The 19228-nt window shown below is 40.4% G+C and overlaps 1 protein-coding gene across 1 annotated transcript in view; it reads left to right on the plus strand.

Moving 5' to 3' along the window:
* The first annotated feature begins 2437 nt into the window (after positions 1 to 2437).
* Hpgds (hematopoietic prostaglandin D synthase) overlaps positions 2438 to 19228 on the plus strand; it is a 28456-nt gene continuing 11665 nt past the window's right edge. The window contains exons 1-4 of the mRNA XM_038319190.1: positions 2438 to 2591; positions 11487 to 11628; positions 13199 to 13291; positions 17928 to 18037. Coding sequence (XP_038175118.1) covers positions 11496 to 11628; positions 13199 to 13291; positions 17928 to 18037 — 336 coding nt within the window. The 5' untranslated portion in view covers positions 2438 to 2591; positions 11487 to 11495. The remainder of the gene's footprint in view (positions 2592 to 11486; positions 11629 to 13198; positions 13292 to 17927; positions 18038 to 19228) is intronic.

Below are 19228 nucleotides of genomic sequence, written 5' to 3' on the forward strand. Positions count from 1 at the left end.
AGAAAGGATTAGATGGGGTGGGGAGATGGAAAAATATAGATAGGAGTGTGGGGAAGGGCAGATAACAAACAGTAAAGCCCTTCTGATAAAAGTCACATGAAACACTGCTATTGCAGATATCCTCTTACATAAACATATAGAAAACACATTTCACTAGAGTTACTCTGTAGCTGGACAGCAATGCCTCTACTAGACATCATCAGCTAACAAATAGAAAGCCCAGTGCCAGGAATGGGTTGTTTCTCTTTTATATGATGGCCACTGAGGTTCCACAGACACCCCACACATTACAGACTGTTGCCTTTTTTCCTGGTTGCCTCCAGAACCCGAAGGTAAGACTCTATTGCTGAAGGTGTTGCACACTTGAATCATAGGACATGGAGAATCAAGCTAAAACTACCCTCAAAGCTTCATCTTTACTGGCTGGCTTCATGGTACTAGAACGTACTATGCACACTATCAGAAGAGATAGTGTGCTATAGACCTTGTGAGATACGATAACTGAGAGCATCTACCCACTAGTACAAGAACAGCTTGAGAGTTATGCGATTAAGCAACCATCTTCTAACTGGACTTAAGGCCTGCTGCACAATATGGAACCTGTAACTAGCACCATTATCAAGGAATCTGTAGCTAGATGTAGGGTCATCTGCCCTAGTGAGAAACCTATTTCTATTACTCTGCTAAAGGGACATAGAAGTAAACAGACTCGAGCCGGGCGGTGGTGTTGCACGCCTTTAATCCCAGCACTCGGGAGGCAGAGGCAGGCGGATCTCTGTGAGTTCGAGACCAGCCTGGTCTACAAGAGCTAGGTCCAGGACAGGCTCTAGAAACTACAGGGAAACCCTGTCTCGAAAAATCAAAAAAAAAAAAATAATAAAAATTACACAAAAAAGAAAAAAGAAAAAAAGAACTTAAATCATTCTTTGCAGTATCTGAAGAAGCAGGCAAGAAAATAGTGTTATCACTATTGAAATCTGGAAAAATAGACACAGGATCTTTTTCCATGCATTAGGCCACTCAGATAGTTTAGAAATATGAAAAACACAGTTGCTGTTCCAACCCACATTTAAATACTTCATTAGGCAGATTTTTAGTTTCCTATGTATCTGATTATGGTAAGAATCTGAATACAAGATACCAAAGCTGGTCAAGGAAGCTTCCTGAACTTCCTTTCCCAGCAACTCAGTAGCCACAAATGGAGGAACAGGTGGGTTTAAGTACTTCCTCTTTATCAAAATAAAGGGGAACTAATGTGTGGGAAAATTTTAAATAAGACTCAGTAAAAGACAACCCCCACAAAACATTGGTGAAAACAATCTAGTCTGCATGCTGGGCTTGTCCAGCCACAATTCCGGTGTCATTCATTTTGCAGCTGGTTTTATGGAACTTTCAGTGGGAGCCTGTATCACAGTGTCCGCTAGCCTCACCCCAGTGTGGATTTAGCTGTTTGTAATGGGAGGAAGGAGGCTGCGCTTGTGTCTTCTTCTCCTTTTTACAAATTAATATTTATATTAGTCTCATTTATTTGTCACTAGAGTTTTGTTATTGTTTTTGTTTTTCCCCAAAGTAAAAGACACTCTTTTAAAATAGAGTTCACTGCCTGGTTGATAAGCTGCCTGTGGGCATGATTTTTCTGCAAAGCAAACACCAGGTTGTCATTACAATGTTTCATGGATAATCTGGTAATTTGTAGACTCCATAGAGCAGAGACAGATCTTTTATTGGACATTTTCACTGAACTGTGCTAACATTATCACTGAAGTTAACTTTGTATTACATTTTAAAGCCGACAGGTTTGTGTTACTAGTAGACGCAGGCATTCTCCCACAGTGTTCGAATCTTGCACGCTACAATTCCTTCAAACAATGGAGCTCTTCTCAGAAACAAGTGTAAACAGCACTTAGGCGGCCATGCAAACGGAGTCCTTGTGAAAGTGTGACCTGAAGAAAGAGCATTCAGTCATCAGAGCAAGGTTAGTGTCTATACCATGCCCAGCAATCCTGTACAAATGGAAGCTGGCAAAAGAGGAAACAGCCAGGCACTAAATGTCGCAGACACTACCTTTATGGCAGGGGTGGGCAAACAGATAAAAGGTACCACTCTGTCAGAAAACATGATGAAGAAGATATGGTGAGCAAAGGGTGAGTGTGGTGGAGGTGGGCGCTGCTGAGAAGGCCCAGAGCAAAGGATTCTACGTCCAGGGAGACTGTGAAATGAAGAAGGAAGACATATGAAAGAATGTGACTGAACTTGTTCTCTCATTCCCCAGAAGCCTGTGGTGTAAGACTAAGAATAAAGTAACGTGTAGCAATCTGTAAACACAAGCACCTGCGACTGTGACTTTACTCTTTATGCAAATATGCTGGATTATTCACACGGAGCTTATAAAATGACGGTAAAGCCACACTGAAGCCTTTACAGCCGAGCTGTTGGACAACGTGCATTTCATGTGAGAAATGAAGGAAGGCTTTAGGTGGAGGAAGTAGCCTCTTGCTGTCTTGTGACTCTCAGTTATTCATCCTAGAAACCACAGCGCAGACACGAAGACAGAGACAGGGCACAAGACAGTGACACTGTTGTCTTCATAGGTAAGTGGTGAGATTTCTTCGTTCTTTCGGTTTTAGTCTTCCCCAGCTTGGGACTGTGGTGGGATCTGTATGCTCCACCTTATAGCAACAGCTCATGCCGAGCTTGCTTATGTTCATGATTATGTGGAAACGAAATGAACATCTGTAAGAGAGACATAGATCAAAAGGTTTTAAGAATTCCTAAAATACGATCACTATTGGAGGAAAAAATATCCTGTCTGGATCAGACTTTCCAACTTCTTTGGAACTCTCCCGGGTGATTTTCCTTAGTGCATAAAACAATATAAAATTTAATTTATGGTCAATTTTTCTCTTTTAAGTCCAAAGGTTCGATTTACATCTCGTTTTATCATTTTAAGGCATATTTTGTTGAAATTTGTGCATGCTTGTCCAGGAACTGTCTTTTGCCACCATTTAGCTTTAAAGATAGCTCAAGAGTTTTGCCTCAGTTCAAAAGCTCGAGCTAGAAGCTCCTAAAGAGCAGTTTAGTTATTCCTGTGCGCAGATGTTAATGGAAGACAAGCCTCTAAAATGGTATTTAGTTGCTTTTTTATTTTTTAAAAAAGAGAGATCTCTACTTACTGGCTCTTAATTAAAACTTCAGTGTTTGAAATCAGCAGCTTAGTTAAAGCTTCTATTCCTCTCTTGATCTACGCTTTTCACTCCAAACTGGTACATATTCCAGATCTGAACTAAAAATGTCCCCCCAGGGGCACTATGAAATGAAGGGATTCAGTGTACTCTCCATTCCCTTAGCTGTTAGGGAACAATGGCTGCTATTACTGGATGCCGAAGCATATCAGAAGTTGGTTTCCTGTGGAGGATAGCCCCACAGTGGCCCTCTGCAACCAGCTTCTACATTTTAAAATGCCAGAGTCTATGCAGCGAGGGGCAAGCATTGTACCATGTCCACTGCACTGGATCTGCTGTGGGTGGGGCTAAGGCACACTGCAAAGGGACTACTGGCAAGACCACGGATGCTTTCAGCTGCGTGCTTCACACTCAACCAAGTGCAGAATTGCTGGACAAGTGAAAAGGACCTGGCTGGAAGCCCCAAGTGTCCTTGAGTTACAAATGTCTTTTATTGAAATGTGAGAGCTCAGCTAAGACATGGTTGTTAAGTAATTATAAAATTGTCCTTGTAATTGGTCGAATCGTGACTGAGATGCAGAATGTAGTACCCTTCTGGAGAAGGCTAGCATGCTCAGGCCCAAACCGTAGACAAACTGAAGGCAAAAAGGCCAAGATCCAGGGTAAGGAAGGCCATCTCCCAATCAGCAAAGGTTCTTGTGACCTGATGAAGATGGTGGGATGTTGCAAAACTACAACACTCAGAAACCGCCCACCCTTTGTCTTGCGGTGAGACTCCTGATGGTGTTAAGACATGCAGGAAGTCTCACGCCACTCCCAAGAAGAGCAAGCGTTTAAGACAAAGAAAATTAAGTTGATTGTCATGAAATACCGGAATGTAAATAAAAACGGCAAGAGAATGCGGGGCTGGAGTCTCCATGGCCAGCGTCTTTGGCAGCCATCACTGTGGCAAGTGCTGTCTCACTGCCTGCTTCAGCAAACCGGAAGACTGAAAGGAAAAAGATAGGAATTGGAAAAAAAATAGGCAATTATTTAATGTTTCTTATTTGTAAGGTTTCTACCCTCTAAAACTATTCCAAAAATGCCCTCTCCTTTTTATCTTATAGAACCTTTATTACAATGTTTAATGTAGCTGGGTGGTGGTTGCTGACGCCTTTAATCCCAGCACTCGGGAGACAGAGGCAGGCAGATCACTGTGAGTTCGAGCCCAGCCTGGTCTACAACAGCTAGTTCCGGGACAGCTAGGGCTGTTACACAAAGAAACTCTGTCTTGAAAAACGAGTAAGAGAAAAAGAAAAATATGTTTAATGTAGCAGTTTAGTATTGATCTCTTTTTGCCTGATAGTGGACATTGATTTCTATCGTCTTTCTGGCATATAGACTAAATATACTAGACTATATTTTAACTGTATTCTCTTAGTCAAAGTAAGATCCTGCCTATTCAAGTTTAAGTGATTTTGCCATAATTCCCATTCTATCTATAATCACATTAAAACTGTCACTATGTTCTTCTTCCATGTTTTTCTTACAATCACCTGAAAATGTCAGTATTGTGTAAGGGGAAATAGCTGTGAAGCTAACAGAATGAAAGTACACAAGGCAGAGAACTTCTACAAAGCTCTACTAACTATGCAAAACAGTGTTTCCTAGCAAGTTTGCCAAATACTAAGAATTTAATCTAACATTGGATAGAAATCCATGTAGGATCACAACTGGGAGCTTTACCCAGGGCTTTTATTTCTCAGTCGTGTTAAAGAAATCTACATGCTATTTTCCAAATATCTACCTCCTCAATCAGGCTTTCCTTGGAGTGTTAAGAAAGTTGGTAAGGTTTTTTTGTTGTTGTTGTTTTGTTTTGCTGTTTTTTAACTTTCTGTTCTCTTCAGGGAGTAAATGCCATTTTCCCTCTGTGAAATACAACATCGGAGCAGAAAGTTCAGAAATGAAACCACCAAAAAAAAATGAGCTTGGGTTGATGCCAGAGGTCTCAGGTTCTATCCAAATCAGGTTTAGCCAAATAACCTGAGTGGCATTTTTGTTAGGTTAGTTGGGGCAAAGTCTCTCTACGGAGTCCTGGTTATTCTAGAACTTAAGTAGCTCATGCTGGCCTAGAACTCACAGAGTTCTACCTGCTTCTGCTTACTGAGTATTGGGATTAAAAATATGTGCCACCATGCCCAGCGAGGTAGCATTGCTTATGTGAGGCAAATTAGAGTCTAATTATATATATTTCCTTAGTCTTGCCCCTTTATGTTCCCACGGAAATGCAATGTCCATATATGAGCAGTGTTATTTTCAGGCTATCTCTAGACTTGAACAAATACTATATTTCCTTATTTACAAGGTGTTTTCCACAAGCCTCACTGCCTGCAGTGTGAGCTTCTCCCCTCAGTTCTTCTCTTTTAGCTATTTTGGTCCTTGACCTACCATTTGAAATTCACAGCCAAGTCGACATCAGATCTGTCTTAACTTTTGAATGTAGATAACAGTCATCTTCTCCTTGATATTTCTCATGTTATTTATTGCCATCTTATTTTACTAAATTAACTGGTCTGCTCAGGATTTGGGATGTAGTAAGTATGGTTATTCTTGACACATTAAATAAACTGAGTTAGTTTGGGTTTTTGTTTGTGTTTGTTTGTTTTGTTTTTTGATTCTTTTTTGTGGGAGAGGTCACAAGGTTAGGGGGCAGACCTGGGAGGACTGAGAAGTGAATGTGATCTGGGTGCATTATGTGAAATTCCCCAGTAATCAACAAAAATATTACGTTGGAAAAAATCTAGAGTAAAACAGCAAAGGAAGGAAAGGAAGAACCATGTAGTGACATTTCAAATGTATTTTAATAAATAAAGACTGCCTGAAGATCTGAGGCTAAAACAGTTCCACTGGTCGGTGTTACAGGCCAGAGTATGGAAACACGCACCTTTAATCCCAGTAACCACAATGACATGCACCTTTAATCCCAGTAACCACGATGACATGCACCTTTAACCCGGTAGCCACACTAGTAGCCATAGAAACTGGGCCGTGTATACCTTTAGTGATGGTGGTGCATGCCTTTAATCCCAGCCCTAGAGAGGAATATAAAACAGGAGGAAACAGCTCTCAGAACACAGTCTCCTTTTGAGATTCCAGGAGGCAGGATTGCTATTTTAGACTGAGGTCGAGGTAAGAGCCAGTGGCTGACTGTTTTGCTTTTTGGATCTTCAGGTTGAACCCAGTTTCTGACCCTGAGTTTTTATTAATTGTGTTTCAAGGAAGGAAAGAAGGATGGAGGGCAAAAGGAAGGGAGAGAAGGAAGGAGAAAGGAAGAAAGAAAGAAAATTATTCTAACTGTTCAGTCTTTTCATGAATTCCCAATTCCTAGTTACTTAACTGATTTTTATTTTTTTTCTTCAGAGTTTTGATCACAACTTAATGGTAATGTTTAATGTCTTTTAGATTATTTATTTTTATTATTTGTAATTATGTGTATGTGTGTGCACAAGAGTGCAGGTGTCCTCAGGACAGAAGGCATCAGCTCCCCTGTAGCTGCTGCTGTGAGTCACACAATGTAGATGAGGGAGCTGAACCCGGGTCCTCTGCAGGAGTCACATGTTGAGCCCAGGGATCCCTCCAGCCCATAAATGCCTTTGAGAAACATTACTTAACCTTAGTTGAGGCTACAACATAGCTTGTTTTTGTTTGTCAGAGCAGTCTGTCACATAGAAGGACATCTACTAGAACACAGTGACATCATTCCTTTTGTCCCTGCATTTCTGTTTATTCATATATGGATAATTCTGAGTAGCTAGTATTTATGATGTTTAAATGCATGCTAATAAAATTATCTAGAATTATTTTTTAAATTTCTGGCTTTTCCCCAATGTTTTCTTCTCTGAAGCTACTGGAAGGTAAGGATTACTTTTACCTTTGTGACTAAGGAAATTTACCTGGAAAACCACGGCAGTAACGTATTGCCAAGTCAGTATTCATTTCCACTTTCTTGTTTTGGTTGGTTCCATTACACAGTTCTAAGGTTTTCCCTTTAAGTGTTGGACTGTAGTTTAACTTGATGTTTTGAACTATTTTACTACCAGTATGATCTTTTGGTTAGCAATATTTTTTGCTGTAGTTGTCATTTTTTTAGCTTAACCATATATTTTTATTTTCTTTTTCTATTTCAACTTTTAATTTCTTTATGCTAGCAGCAGGATGATTTCTCAAATAACATGATCTGAGGATGGAGTCCCCCTCCTTCCCATTCATTCATGTCTTCTGAGCTCACACAGTATGTTACACACGTCTGGGGACTTTGGTTTAAACCAAGGCATCCTTTGACAATTTCACACATGGATATAATAACGCCAAGTCACACCCACTCCGCCTCTTTCATCTGCCCCACCAAGCCCCTTCCTGAAACAAGCTTCCAATCTCCTGCGTCTTTGCTTCACTTTGTCCTCATTCTGTGCCTCACTGAAGTCAACCTGGGTGTGGCACGGACATGGAAGTGGAGCTATCCACTCAAACATGTGGTCACACCACTGAAGACAGTGACTGCCCTGACAGCAACCATCAGCTCAAGGAGGGGCTAGGCTCCTTGAGTTCAGATGGATGGGGGCGTTTTAGATAATGTTTCCAATATAGTTGTACAGGTAAAGAATCTAATCTAAAGCCAGAAGAGAGACATGCCCGAGGTCACTGAGATAGTAGGTGGTAGGGGTGACCTCCACCCACTGTCTCCTGCTCTCTCACTACTGGCCTTGCACCTCAGTGTATCTGGTCAGACAGGTCCTACTTTTGACCTTTGAAGCAGGCATGCTTTAATAGAGTGAAATTACGGCCACAGAAATGAACTGCTTAGTGAAGGGAGGAAAAAAACGTTTAGATAGGGCACTAAAACTTCTTCTAGGGTTTATTGTGAAATTTCTTTCTGTATTTTGTTGATCATAGACACATTTACTTCGAATTCCTTATTTTTGTGCAAAGCCTTATTAAATACGTTAAATATTTTAGAGTCAGTAATTATTTCCAGTTTATCTTGACCTGCTTTTTAATGTTGCCAAAATATACATATCAAACCTGACAAGTACGAACCTTCCAGTTAGGAATTTTGCACCTGTAGAATGAGAAGTTTTGCCTTGCAGTGGAATGAAATTACCCAGGACCTGAGAAACGTGTAAGAACAGTTTCTTTAATGTCGCAACCATTGAAAAAACGTTCTAGAGGAAAAGATAAGCTTTGTCAGATGTGCTTGTTTCTCCAAATCTCATACTGAATAATGTGTTTGCAGAGAAATAAAGATAGACAAAAAATTTAAAAGTCTCCTTTGAGTAAGCTACAATATAAAGTAGCATAACCTCATACTGATAATAGAACAACCCCTTTATCCAGAATTAACACAGTGGTCACGAATATTTGCGGATATTTGACTGAAAAAAGTCATATATTTATTTCTTAATGCAGTAGACATATGTATCTGCATATATAGCCAAGGTATGTTAGGATAGATAAATTATTTTTGTGCTGTAGAAGCTTATATATGATAATCAAATTTTATGAAAAGCTCTTCAGTGCAGATGACAACTAGGAATAGTAGTTTCACACTCTGCGGGCTAGTGTGTACTTTTGATATTTAAAATAAACACAATAAGGAATTCTAATAAATATTTTAACTTTTTAGTAAAAATTATAATTTCATAATATATATTTCTAAAGGATCTTTATTACCTTACATGTATAATTAATTATTGACTGCTTGCGCACATATGGGTGTGCACTGTGTGCGTGTGTGCATGCGTGTGTGTGTGTATGAAGCATGTGTGCCATGGTGCACATGTGGAAGTTAGAACATTATGGAATCAGTTCTCTCATTTTACATGTATGACTTTCCCAGAGATAGACCGCAGGTGGCCAGGCTTAGCTGGCAAGCAAGTTTACTGACTTTTGGGGGATTATCTCTCTCTCCATCTTGTTTTTGAGGCAGGATTTCTCTTGTTATTTCTACCCGTGTGCTGCTTTCACTGAGCTTTCGGCTCGTTCTTTTGTCTCTGTGCCCACCACATCACAGCAGCGCTGGTGCTAGAATTACAGACATAAGCTGCCACATCTGACTCTTTTACACTGGTTCCCTGTGTTGAACTCAGGTCATCCGGTCTACACAGAATGTGCCTTTACCCACTGCATTTCACCAACCCAGAAAATAAACTTTTTAATTCACCTCTATTTTTAATAACATAATTCTTTATTGATGCTTTGGAAATTTCACACCAAGCACTCCAAACCCACTCACTTTCTAATTCTGCCATAACCAACCCTCACCACTGCAGCCTCCCCACCCCCGCCAAAAATAAAAAAAAAAAGATTGATTCAAAGCAAAAAAACAGAGAACACCTCACTTCTCCATCCTTCCAAAATCTCTTCACTAATCCTCGCGGCATCCAGAGCTGCAGGGCATCACTCAGTACACCCTTTCTCCAATCAGCCCCACCCACAAAATTCTCACTGGTCTGGTTCAAGGCCTCCGGCACACCATCACACTGGACCCTCAGTGTAATTCATCACTTTAAATGAACAATTTCCGTGTACCGGCTGCAATTATTGCATCAGTATGTGGTAGCTGATGATTATTCTTGTCTACAATGTGAGTAAGTAGTTATTAATGCTACTAACAATTTAGTATCATTCTAAGAATTTTACTAATACAATTCTTACTGTCCAAGTCTATATTAATATCTACATTTTTAAGTAGACTTTGAAATTCAGGGGACCTCTGTAAACTAGCCTGAAGACACCGAGTAGCAGTATGATTCAATTGCAAGTGAAAACGCCTGTAAGTTGCCCAGTCACTATATCACCGCGTACATTCCACAGCTATATCTGTTGAATGTCAGTCATTAAAATAACGTGAGTTTTCTGCAGTGTGTGTCAGTCTGCGTGTTTACAAGCTGACCCAGCCATCTCCTAGGTGAATGGTGAAGGTCATGGAGCCAGCATAGCTGCTTGACAAATTCCAGCAAAACTGAGTCACAAGCTATGAATCTCTGTGTGTTACGCCCTGGGAGGGCTATTGGTATAATGATTTATCCATGTCCTTTCTGAGGAAATCCTTCCTGTATACCCCTGAAGAAGTCTTCAATGGACTACCCCTGCTTTCAGGGAAGTGACTTTAGTTGACCCTACTTGGGGGTCTTCTCTCTGCCTTGGAGATTGTTATCTGCCCCTACACAAACTCAAGAACAAAATCATTAGAACCCTGTGAATTCAGAAGAGGCTAACTAGGTTCAGTAGGCTAGGAGAATTAGCAGCAGATCAGAGCACAGAACTCCTTTACAGTGTACTTAGAATTTCTTAGGAATATAACCTACACGATAGAAGACCACATACACATTAAGCCTCTAAACTGAATCTAGCAATAAGAGCTAGAATGACAAGACTTACAAAACAGCATATATAGGTGATGTAAGAATGGCACAGAGGAATAAAGAAGAGTAAGGTATTAAGGTTTGTCATTTCTAAAAGAATTGATTGACATCAGGTTGCTGTGATGTTACCTAATTTAGAAACAAAAGAATTCTTTTATTTAACAAATTCTTATAAGATTATAAATACATATATTACTAAAAATTGAACAATAGCTCCAGCAGTTCCTAAGCCTGAGAAAGATTTCAGACTTAGTCTAATTTGCAAGTAATATGACTAACCATCAAAAGTTAATAATAAAATGCTGAACACACAGTGATTTATCTGCACTGTCTCAGGTGTTATCTAAAACATCTTGAAATCACGAACTGCTACCAGCCTGAGAACAGGCTATGTTATGCTTGCTTAAGCTGAAATGATCTATAGAATATTTCTATTCTAGGAATAGGAATATGGGGTTGATAATAAAATCTATTCCATCTGGACTAAACCTATAACCCCGGGTATACTAGAGAAGTGTGCTTAAGACAAAATAACGTGATCTGTATCTCTTGAAAAATCATGTATGTCTTTGAACTCTGTATAAATAAAGAAATTTTCTGACTGCTAGTCAGTCAGATTTGCAAAGTCTTCCAGTCTAAATATCTGACTCAACCTTCCCCTCATCTGATCCTTCTGTCCTCTCAGGAACCCACTCACTGTTGGGGCTGCCCCTCTCCCACAAAAAGCAATCAATGATTTTAAGCTTTGTTGGGAAGAGCAGTTTCAGTGGGAGGGGAAGGGGGGAATGGAAGAGAGTCCCTGGCAGGAATGACTAAAAGTCATTATATATACATGCAAGCATGAAACTATCAAAAAATTAAAAAATGAAAAAAATGCTACCTCTCTTTTTTGTCTTTCCAGAATTACATCATGTCAAACTACAAACTGATTTATTTTAATATAAGGGGGAGAGCAGAAATTATTCGTTATATATTTGCTTATTTGGACATAAAATATGAAGATCACAGAATAGAACAAGCTGATTGGCCCAAAATCAAACCAAGTAAGTACCATAAATCATTCAGATTAATGCAGAAAGAATGTATTTCAGGGGTTTTCATCCTTCCTGCAGGAAATGCAAGCCTTATCCTACAGAGCTTCACACTGAGAAACATCAGTTCAGGTAAACCAAGCAGATGCATACTGCTCTCTAGGAGTGCTCAGGATTTTATCATCTTCCTTCTCAATAGATAACTCAGAACTATAGAAAGAGATGGGCAGCTGACGTCAGCTTGAATATTGCCTCTACCAAGAGCAGACCCTGCTAATTTACATAAACTTCCCAACATCATTTCCTTTTTGAGGAGACCACAATTAACACCATCTCTCGGGGCTGAGAGTTTGGGGACTGATGTGCATGTGACAGTTTCGTCCTGCATTCCCTTTCAAGCTCCCTTTCTGCTTTCCCCGCAAAGTGAAAGGAGTTGACTTTGTGCTTACTTGGTGTATGTATGGCGGTTTGGTCCCAGTCCTTGTGTGAAGTACATGACTTAGAATCTACACTTCATTCTTTTTCTTCTTAAGAAAATAGTTACGTGCCCAAACCTAAGATACTGAGTTGTAGTCAGTACACATGCTGAAGCCCCTCATGATCATTGAAATGATGGTGGTCCATTGATTCAGAAAGGTTTCAAAGATAGCATCAAGTGAAAAAGGGACTTTGTATAACAATATCCTATGCATTGTGTTTTTTTAATATTTAATTTTTCATGGTTGTGACAGAAATGGAGGAAGAACATAGAGAAGGAAGAATGTATTCAGAGGGTTCAGTGTGTTCTGCTCACTCCTTAGGGCCTGAGGAGAAACACCATGGTGGGAAGTGCGTGATGTAATAGTTACTTATCCTGTGAGAGCTAGGAGAGTAGTAGCAATGGAGAGAGTACAACTGAAACCAAAGGCAAGTCCCCAGCAGCCCACTTCCTCTAGCAAGGCCCTACCTCCCACAGGGCCACCTCACAGCATACATCTAAAACTAGAACTGGTCAATAGAATAAACTGTTCACCGGATCAGAGACGCATGATCTGATGTCTGTGGAACGACCTTCAGAGACGGGTGTGAGTGCTGATGCAGGCATCCCTCAGCCCAATCATGGTGTGAGTGCATCCCTCAACCTAATCAAATTGACAAGATTAACTAACACAATATGGAAAGTTAATTAGAATACTACAATCACTATAACTACCTTGTAGAAATATTTTTAAGTTTTATGAATTTTTCTATAATAAAAGTATATTGCTTTTTCACAAAAGTAAGAAGTTCAAGTAAGAAAAAGGTGGAAGTTACTGATTAGTATGAATGTTACCTGCTATGATGGTCTTATATTTGTACAAAATGCTGCTGCCTAAAAACTTCCTTAGCTAAGTTTTCATGCATATGTGCATGAAGAGACGATCTCCATGACACAGGGCAACAGTATAGTGCTTCTTAAAATACTTTGAAGCTTGTAAATATATGTGTATATTCCATATTTAAGACTTTCGTGATGTATATGACACCTTGTCTCTATTGTTTTGGCTTCTCTCAAACCTCCCGGTTCTGCTCGGAAGCTGACCCTTGGCTTGTTCTGTTTTAGCTCTTCCATTTGGCAAAATCCCTGTTTTGGAGGTGGGAGGACTGATGCTTCACCAGAGTCTCGCAATAGCAAGATACTTGACCAAAAACACAGGTAATATACTTATTGTAGTTAAGATTTTGATTAACTGAAAAAATGTGATGCTTATTTATTTAATAACTGTATTATTTAACTATGGTGCAATTAGGAACAGCTCTAAAGATTAGAACATTTTATATATATATATATATATATATATATATATATAATCAGTGAACTTTCTATGAATGCTGTAGACAGCTATTTTATTTTGTTATTTTAGATTTTCATATATATAGGGTTTTACTGTGTTGTCTTAGCTTACCTGCTATTTGCTATATAACCCACAGTGGCCTTAAACCCTTGATCTTCTATAGCAGCCTACTCCATGCTTGGAATACAGGCATGTGCTGCCACATCAGACCCTCCCCCTCCTGTATCACTTGATATCGCCATCATGTCCTTCCAAAAATCTAGCTGGAAGATTGGGTTGATTCGTCATGCTAATGTTGAGTGTTATGATTATATAGAAATACTTATAGCACATGAAGGCTGGAATTTGTTAGACTATTGCAATCATAATTCAGTGTCTTTCATTCTGAGCATGCTCAGAAGACTAGACAGGTGGCATCCTTGCCTCTATTGGCTACCATCGGTCTCCTTAGCTCATGCACCATTTAATGTGCAGAAGTAACAGAAACAGCCCCTGCCTTCCTATCATCATGCTCCACTTCCTTCTTCCCCTCTCCTGCTCTTCCCACTTTAAGTTTTTTTTTTTCAGTAAAAAAGCAAGAACTTTGGATCTTTTAAAGCCTTTTTCTTTTTAATTAGCATCCTAGAATCACCATTTTCCACTTTCAGCCTTTCCATTTCACTGCACTACTACCACCTTATGATCTAAGAATGCTGAGTACTCAAGTGACCCATAGGGATTAGATTCCCATTTTAGGAACAAAGATGTTTATTTTAAAGACATAAAAGGGGCCGGAGCTTGGCTCAGTATTAAGAATACTTGATGTGAAGCCGGGCGGTGGTGGCGCACGCCTTTAATCCCAGTACGCGGGAGGCAGAGGCAGGCGGATCTCTGTGAGTTCGAAGACCAGCCTGGTCTACAAGAGCTAGCTCCAGGACGGGCTCTAAAGCTGCAGAGAAACCCTGTCTCGAAAAACCAAAAAAAAAAAAAGAATACTTGATGTGGGATTCCCCTCTGTAAGCTGAGAATACCATTGATTAATAAAGAAATGCTTTGAGCCTATAGCAGAGCAGGGCAGAACAGAGGTAGGTGGGAAAAACTAAACTGAATGCTGGGAGAAAGAGGGCAGAGTCAGAGAGAAGCCATGTAGCCCCGCTGGAGACAGATGCTGGAATATTACCTGGTAAGCCACAGCTACATGGTGATACACAGATTAATAGAAATGGATTAAATTAAGATGTAAGAATTAGCCAATAAGATGCTAAAGCTAATGGGCCAAGCAGTGTTTTTAAATAATATAGTTTCTGTGTGATTATTTTGGGTCTGTGCTGCTGGGTGGCCAGGAAACGAATAAGTGGCCTCCCACAACAATTACTCATTGCTCTTGCAGATGACCTGGTTTCAGTTCTCAGCATTCACAAGGTGGTTCACAACTATCTGTAACTCCAGTTCCAGGGGATCTGATAAATGACTTTTGACCTCTGTGGGTACTGGGCTTAACACATGATAAGCACCCTTCCATACATAAGGGCAAAACACTAATACACATCAGATAAATTTTTTTTAAAAAATTAAGCACACAAAAAAACTGTGTACTGAAAAGTCAAAGGAGATGGAATATGTCCTGGAAGTTGGGCTTAGAAGAGAGAAGGGTAATGGAGTCAAGTGGCAGAGGATACCTAAGGTTCCAAGTCCTCCACTCTTGTGTGCATCAAAGTCTCCTCAGGGCTTCCAAACACTTCTTCCTTGCTTCCAGATTTGATTCAGGAGGCTGGAGGAGGACCCTAAAAAGTTTGCATTATTAAGAATTTCCCAGCTGGGCGGTGGTGGCGCACGCCTTTAATCTCAGCACTCGGAGGCAGAGGCAGGTGGATCTCTGTGAGTTCGAGACCAGCCTGGTCTACAAGAGCTAGTTCCAGGACAGGCTCCAAAGCTACAGAGAAACCCTGTCTCAAAAAAAAAAAAAAAAAAAAAAAAAAAAAAAAAAAAAAAGAATTTCCCAGATAGTGTTGAGAAGGCAAATGGACCTCACTCAGACTCACCAGACTACAGCATTACAAGTAGAGAGGAAAAGGCACAAGAGAAACAAACAAGAACCTTCATATTTGCAAGGTAGAGAAAGAGGGTTGTTTAGCAAAATACAATGGACACAGTTAGAAAGTCCAGGGCATGGACGTCCCTAACATAGTATAGGTTGTTACCCAGAAAGGTGGCACACCTAGAAGCATGATTACAGGACAGTTGTTCTGGTGATAGTTTGTTCTTGATGGAACAGACTGTCAGTCACACATTAGAGGTTTTTGAAGTAGTCCAAATGGTATCAGAAAGAGGAGTGTGGACACTATGAGAAAGTATACAGAACCTTTGAAGGGCTGGGCCACAGGTAAGTGTAGATGGAACAGCGGGCTGTGTCCCGCCACCCGGCTAGCTTTACCCAAAATAATTACACGGAAACTGTATTCATTTAAACACTGTCTGGCCCATTAGTTTTAGCCTCTTATTGGCTAATTCTCACATCTTGTTTTAACCCATATTTAGTAATCTGTGTAGCACCACGAGGTGGTCGCTTACCAGGAGAGATCTTAACCTGCATCTGTCTTGGAAAGGAGAAGCATGGCGACTGACTATGAAGACTGCCTGAAGTGTCTGCCTCATTCCCAGCATCCTGTTCTGTCTACTCCACCCACCTATGTTCTGTCCTATTGGGCCAAGCAGTTTCTTTATTAATTAACCAATGAAAGCCCTCCATCAGGTAAGGGCATGAGGCACAGCTGGCAGGCTTTGTTATTCCCAGAACATTGGGGACACCCACTACCACCCCGTCTTCGCCCTCTCTGTTTTTTGTAACTACTTCCCTCAGTTGCCAATACCCCTTGCCCTATCAGGTTTGCCAAACAGAGGAGCCAGGCATGCAAGGAGTCTCTCTCGTTCAATACACACTGGAGCTACTGTAGGACCAGCTCAAAGTAGGAGGAGCCTTGCCCTCCTGGAATGAAAAAAGGAACAGTTGGTTTGAAGTGTGGTGCCTGGTAATTTAATTCCGGAAGTTCGGGAGGGAAAACAGCTCCAAATATTTGCCAAGGTGCCTGAGAGATTCTTGGATTTAGAACGAGGATTGTCCACAGAGGCATTAGCTCCCCGGAAGTAACAGCTAAAGCCTGCACCACAGAAGTCAAACCAGGGCTGAAGGGAAATGAGGGACCTGTGACACGCTTTTTCAGGCTGGTGAGGAAAACCAGTCCTTGGAAATCACACGTGAAGTTACAAGTATGTGAAGCAAGGGCTTTGTTTATACAAGCCGTGCATCATCAGCAGGGAATGCCTCATGCTTAGCAATTTAATACAGTTATGCAAAAGCAGTCAGTTTACAAGACTTTCAACGACTTAGGAAAAATTATTTAGAAATTATTAGAAAAAAACTAAACAAGTGAGTGAAAAACAGTTGCCAGGCACTGTTTACTCTTTTTCTATTGAAGGCCTTGAAGATCTTGTACATTGGGGCTGGAGAGATGGTTCAGCATTTAAGAACACTGGCTGCTCTTCCAGAGAACCCAGACTGGGTTCCCAACACTCACAAGTCTGTTCAAAACTGTTTGAAACTCTAGTTCCAGGGATTCCATGCCCTCTTCTGAATGCTGGCATGTGGCGCACTTATACACAAGCAGGCAAAACACTCATGCACATAAAAATTAAAATTAAAAAGAAAAAGTCTTAAGAATTCTGCACGCTTTTGTGACTTTTCTTTTTCTTTTTCTTCCCAATTTCTGTTAAGGTATGGGCTCTTGGACCTCGTCTTTCTTCCTGAAGGAAATGTTTTAGTTTGAAGGGAATGACTGGACAGAACATGCCATTCAAAAACCAGAAACAATGTATGGCAGCCTCAGACAGTTTAACATCAGTGGGTATCTGACCATCGGTAGCCCCAGCTCCCAGGATGCAGCTGCAGTTTTCATGGTTATCACCTTCATGTTGAAATGCTTACAGTCGCATGACTGAGCTCTGTTTGGCTCAAGCATTTTGTTATCCCAGGATTAAGATATTCTATCATTTTTAAAGTTGATTTCTTTTCTTTTTTTCTCTTTTTTTGTTTTGTTTTTTTTTGTTTTGTTTTGTTTTGTTTTGTTTTTCTAGACAAGGTCTCTCTGTAGCTTTGGAACCTGTTCTGGAACTAGCTCTTGTAGACCAGGCTGGCCTCGAACTCACAAAGATCCTCCTGCCTCTGCCTCCTGAGCGCTGGGTTTAAAGGCATGCACCACCACTGCCTGGCTTAAAGTTGAAATTTTACGGTGAAATCTGGGGTCATTTTTCCCCAGGCTTTTTTACACTGTGCAAAGAATAATAGGGCATAGACTTCGAGAATCTTTTCCCAGCTCCACCTCCAGCCCCTGTCTTCTGCCTTACAACTGTTTTACACTGTTTTGCTTTCTCAAGTATGGCTAGGCTGCCTATTTGACATGTTAATAGTAAATTAAAGTGAGCATGTTCGTAGATGCAAAATGGCCTCTTTCTATTCCATAGATCTGGCTGGGAAGACAGAATTGGACCAATGCCAAGCTGATGCTCTGGTGGACACACTGGACGATTTCATGTCCCTTTTTCCGTGGGCAGAGAAAAATCAGGCTGTAAAAGTAATGTGATAAGCTTACTGTCGTAACTGGGGCTAACCATGTATCACCACTAGAAATTGCTTACAGGGCTTTACAAAATTATTTTTAATTCATGTAATATGATGTACTATATATATATATATATATATATATATATATGGAATATATACCTTTAAAAATGAAGGCAAAGTCAATGATTTCCTGCCGTTCTTTGTGCTAACCCTGCCTCAAACACTCTTTAAAAATGTCTATGCATGTGAACCCCTGGGAATGCATGTATGCCATGTGCATGCAGGATCCTGCCCAAGCTACAAGAGAGAGTCCCTGGAAACCAGAGTTCCAGATGGCTGAGTGCTGTCCTGTGGGTGCTTGGAAGCAAGCTTAGTTCCTATGCAGAGCAGTAAGTGGTTTACCCAGGAGCCATCCCTCCAGCCCACAGATCCAGCTTTTAATACTTTCTGCTATTCTCTGCTATTTACACACCTTCCTTTCTCCATTCTTCCTTTTCTTCTCTTTTTAAAAGTGTGTGTGTGTGTGTGTGTGTGTGTGTGTGCGCGCGCGCACGTGCGCACATGTGTATTACGTACATACCCATGCAAGTCACATTATAGATGTGAGGTCAGAGAATAACCTTCGGGAGCTAGCTCTCTCCTTTTACCATGTAGGTGTCCAGGATGAACTCAGATCATCGCATCTGGTGGCAAGTGTTTTTACCTACTGAATCATGTTACCATTTAAGGCTCTCTCTCCCTTTCTCTCTCTCTCTTTCTTTGAAATAGTTCATTATGTAGACTATAGAATGTGTGCCATTATATTTCTGTAGCATATACAAATATAATTTGATTTACCAACTGTAGAAAGTTCTTATAGACGTCTTAAGGAATCTGTAAGATTTTATCTCTTTCCTTCTCTTTTTATTAGACAGTTTTTATTGCTGAGGCTAGCCCCTAACTCACTATCTAGCTGAGGATGACTTTAACTCCTGGTCCTCTCAAGTGATGGAATTACAGGAGTACAACACCACATCTAGCTGGGAATTAATCTCTTCCTTTGTCATCTTCTCTGCTCCTTTTTCCCTAAGTTCTCTACATGGTGATAATAAAAATCTTTGAGCTAAAATAATCTTCTAGGATTATATAGCTTTGTATATGCAAATACAGACTGGGCATGGTAGTGTTTCAGTAATACTTCATTTCTTACTTTTTCTCCTCA

This window comes from Arvicola amphibius, chromosome 2 (assembly GCF_903992535.2).
Source record: "Arvicola amphibius chromosome 2, mArvAmp1.2, whole genome shotgun sequence".
NCBI classification, from domain to species: domain Eukaryota; kingdom Metazoa; phylum Chordata; class Mammalia; order Rodentia; family Cricetidae; genus Arvicola; species Arvicola amphibius.